The sequence below is a fragment of the Meles meles genome, chromosome 13 (genome assembly GCF_922984935.1).
Source record: "Meles meles chromosome 13, mMelMel3.1 paternal haplotype, whole genome shotgun sequence".
Lineage (NCBI taxonomy): Eukaryota > Metazoa > Chordata > Mammalia > Carnivora > Mustelidae > Meles > Meles meles.
Window position 1 is genome coordinate 61,312,929 of NC_060078.1, and position 3,403 is coordinate 61,316,331.

At 54.8% G+C, this 3,403-nt stretch overlaps 1 protein-coding gene across 1 annotated transcript; it reads right to left on the reverse strand.

Annotated features, from left to right (window-relative positions):
* Positions 1 to 1,057: 1,057 nt before the first annotated feature.
* C13H10orf95 (chromosome 13 C10orf95 homolog) lies at positions 1,058 to 3,126 on the reverse strand. Its single transcript, XM_046026133.1, has one exon. The coding sequence runs from the start codon at positions 1,715 to 1,717 to the stop codon at positions 1,058 to 1,060; it is 660 nt and encodes a 219-aa protein (XP_045882089.1). The 5' UTR covers positions 1,718 to 3,126.
* Positions 3,127 to 3,403: the final 277 nt, after the last annotated feature.

A 3,403-nucleotide genomic window follows, 5' to 3' on the forward strand; every position in this document is an offset into this window, starting at 1 on the left:
TTCTCTCTCTCTGTTTCTGCCTGCCACTCTGCCTGCTTGTGCACGTTCTCTCTCTCTCTCTCTGACAAATAAGTAAATAAAATCTTAAAAAAAAAAAAAAAAGAATTAGGAGACAAGAAGTGACATTCATCTTAAATTTCAAACCCCAGTGAATTTTCCGGGTAGAGTGAGTTGATTTTATGTTTCTTTTACAGATAAGAAACTGAGGCTCAGAAAGCCCAGTTACAAGACTAGAAAATGTCAGTGGCAGCCCTAAGTCTATGTCTTAGCCATTCCTTCCCTAGCCACGTCTACCACCAAGCTTCAACAAAAGAGCTTATGCCCTCAGAATCTCTCCCAGGGTGGTGGGCCAGGGCAAGTAATGGGCCGCAGGGCCTAGGAAGCCTATGGTCCTGCACTCTAGAGAAGAGCTGCCGAAGCAGGGAGCTCTTCCCGACCTGTAGGGAGGCACACGGGCTCGGGGAGTAAGCCTCACATTAGGGAAATGAGGAACACACCCACCCACCCCAAACAGAAAAGTGATCTCGCAGCATGCACTTAACTTCATTCATTTATTTACTTTTCACTACAACCTGCGGATAGGTGGGCCCTCAGCTTGGGCAGGAACTTGGGCAATTCGGGGAGCTGTGTCAGGCTGAGGAGGGGGAAAAGGGAAAGTGGAGGCCTGGCGCAGGGCAGGATTCTAAGACAGGGAGGAGGAGGTAGAGACGACACAAAGGGTCCACGCCCTTCTTCCATCCCACACCCAGGTTTCCCAAGTCCGGGTGGAAGGGAAGAGAAACAGGACATCCACCCCGAGATGTTCTTGATCTCTTCTCGCCCTTCCCCCGCTATCCAGCAATATCGTGAGAGAAATCAGGGAAGTGCAGCAGGTGGGCGGCGTGCAGGCTTGGTTTAAAAAAAAAAGAAGGAAAAAAAGGCAAAAAGCGGGGTGACAGGTGCACCCAGCGCCAGCGCACCGCGGAGGTGTCCCTCGCAGCGGACCGGGGGCGGCGGGCGCAGGGGAGGAGAGCCGCGCGCGTGCTCACCGGGCCGGCCGCCGGGCCCCGCGGCGTCTTCAGCTCCGGCCTTTCCTCTTCCTCCCGCGTCCACGCTCTGCCACTTCCGCGGCGGGGCTGCTGTCAGCGCTGTCGCTGCTGGCGGGCGGCCGCAGCACGCGCCTCTGCACACGGTACTCGGGCTCGGGGACGCGCGGCGTGGCCTGAAGCAGGAACTGGCCGCCGCGGTAGGTAACGCGCACGTCGGTGCGCGGGTACGTGCCGTACACGCGCCGGAGTTCCCGGCGCACCACATCCGGCAACTCTAGGCGCGGGCCCAGCGCGCGCTCCACGCGGCCCCAACGCAGTTCGGCCTGCAGGCTGCCGCCTTCGGGCCACCGCGCCCAGCGCTGAGCATCCGCCGTCTCCTCCCCCGCGGGCCCTTGTAGAGATGGCCCCAGGTAGCCGGGCGCCGGGAAAGGCGGGAGCAGGGCTGCGGCGTAGGCCTGCTGGAAGGCCCACGAGGGCAGCGCGGCCGCCAGGGGCGCGCCTGGGCCGTGGAAGCAGTGGTATTCCCGCGGAGCCGGCCACTCGCCTGCGCTCAGGCTTTGGGGCCGGCTGTAGAAGCTATGGGCGTGGATGGGGGGCAGCAGCAGAGGGCTGGGCAGGTAGGTGTAGGTGAGGGGCTGCAGCGGAGGCCAGACGCCCTCCTTGGATGCCAGGCAGCTGTACGAATACATGGTCTGAAGTTCACGCGGCGGGCATTTTTACTGCGGCCTTGTCCACACCTACAGTGGGGGTGTGTATGGATACTCTTTGTTTTGTCTCCACCACCCATCCCTGGGGCTTGGTAACCCAGGGCTCTGGTTCACAGCAGGAGCCCATGTGCAGCACCTGATGGTTTGGGGGAAACTCTTCCTAAGGCATTCAGCTTCCATCTCACCTCTTGTCCCAGGGTTGGGCCAGAACCCAGGCTCTCAGTAGGCGGTAGGACCCAAGGCCTTTTCAAGACTTCAGTCCTGAAGTGTTCTTCCCAGGTGGTTCCTCACTCGTTTCCTTCAGCCCAGGGGTAGCTGGTCCCAAATGCTGGTGCTCAGCATTTGGGGCAGCCGGAGAAGTCCAGAGCAGGCTCCACTACACCACTGTTTAGTGGCTCTGTTCCCCTCCATGCCCTCCCTCAGCCACACCTCCTGGTTTCCAGGCAAAGGGAAACACATTTTGCTGGCCAGAAGCCAGCCAGCCTGTATCTACACTGGGTCACTGCCTGACCCAGAAGGTGAGGCTTGTGCTCAGGGATGCCCCCACTCCTACATCACTGAGGCTATCTTGGTGCCCTTTCCAATCAGTTAGCCACCTGTTCCCCACACCCCATGCTCCCAGCCCTTCCAAATGGGTTGAATTATCCTAACATTTTTTTTTTTAATTTATTTATTTGACAGAGATCAGAAGTAGGCAGAGAGGCAGGCAGAGAGAGAGGAAGGGAAGCAGGCTCCCCGCTGAGCAGAAAGCCTGATGTGGGGCTCGATCCCAGGACCCTGAGATCATGACCTGAGCCGAAGGCAGAGGCTTTAACCCGCTGAGCCACCCAGGCGCCCCTTATCCTAACATTTGAGTGAAGCTCCTACACCAGGCACTGAATGATGTTGGTTTTTTTTTTTTTTTAAAGATTTATTTATTTATTTATTTAACAGACAGAGATCACAAGTAGGCAGAGAGGCAGGCAGAGAGAGAGAGAGGAGGAAGCAGGCTCCCTGCTGTGCAGAGAGCCCCGAAGCTCGATCCCAAGACCCTGAGATCATGACCTGAGCCGAAGGCAGAGGCTTAACCCACTGAATGATGTTGTTTATGAGCATCTAACTTTAGGTTTACATCAGCCCTAGGAAGGAGTTACTAATATTTCTCCCACTTAATGTAGGAGAAAGCTGCTTGCCTCAGATTTGGTACACAGTAAATGTATTATGTGACTAGGAAACACTCGCAGTGTTGTAGGTTATGTGGGTTAAGTATCTAGCCAAAACTCACACAGCTAGTTATGGTAAGAACAAAATTCAACCTTGTCTCAAGATTCGTGATTGGTAATTAACTTAATAGCCAATCCATGCTGGGACTTCTTTCACTCTGTGTCCAATTCTCCCCTCTAGAATGTTACATAAGGACTAATTATATTTAATTAATTAATTAAGCTATAAATTATTATACATAACTAATTAAATTATTTGACAGACAGCTAGAGAGGGAAACAGACAAGGGGGGGTGGGAGAGGGAGAAGCGGAGCAGGGAGCCCAATGCAGGGCTTGATCCCTGGACCCCAGGATCATGACCTGAGCGAAAGGCATACGCCTAACAGCTGAGCCACCCAGGTGCCCCAAGAACTGATTATTAAGAGCCATGTGATGAACATGGTGACATCATTTTCATCTAATTGA

Coding starts and splice junctions, on each gene's coding strand:
- C13H10orf95 (XM_046026133.1), bottom strand. CDS start 1,717: ATGTATTCGTACAGCTGCCTGGCATCCAAGGAGGGCGTCTGGCCTCCG.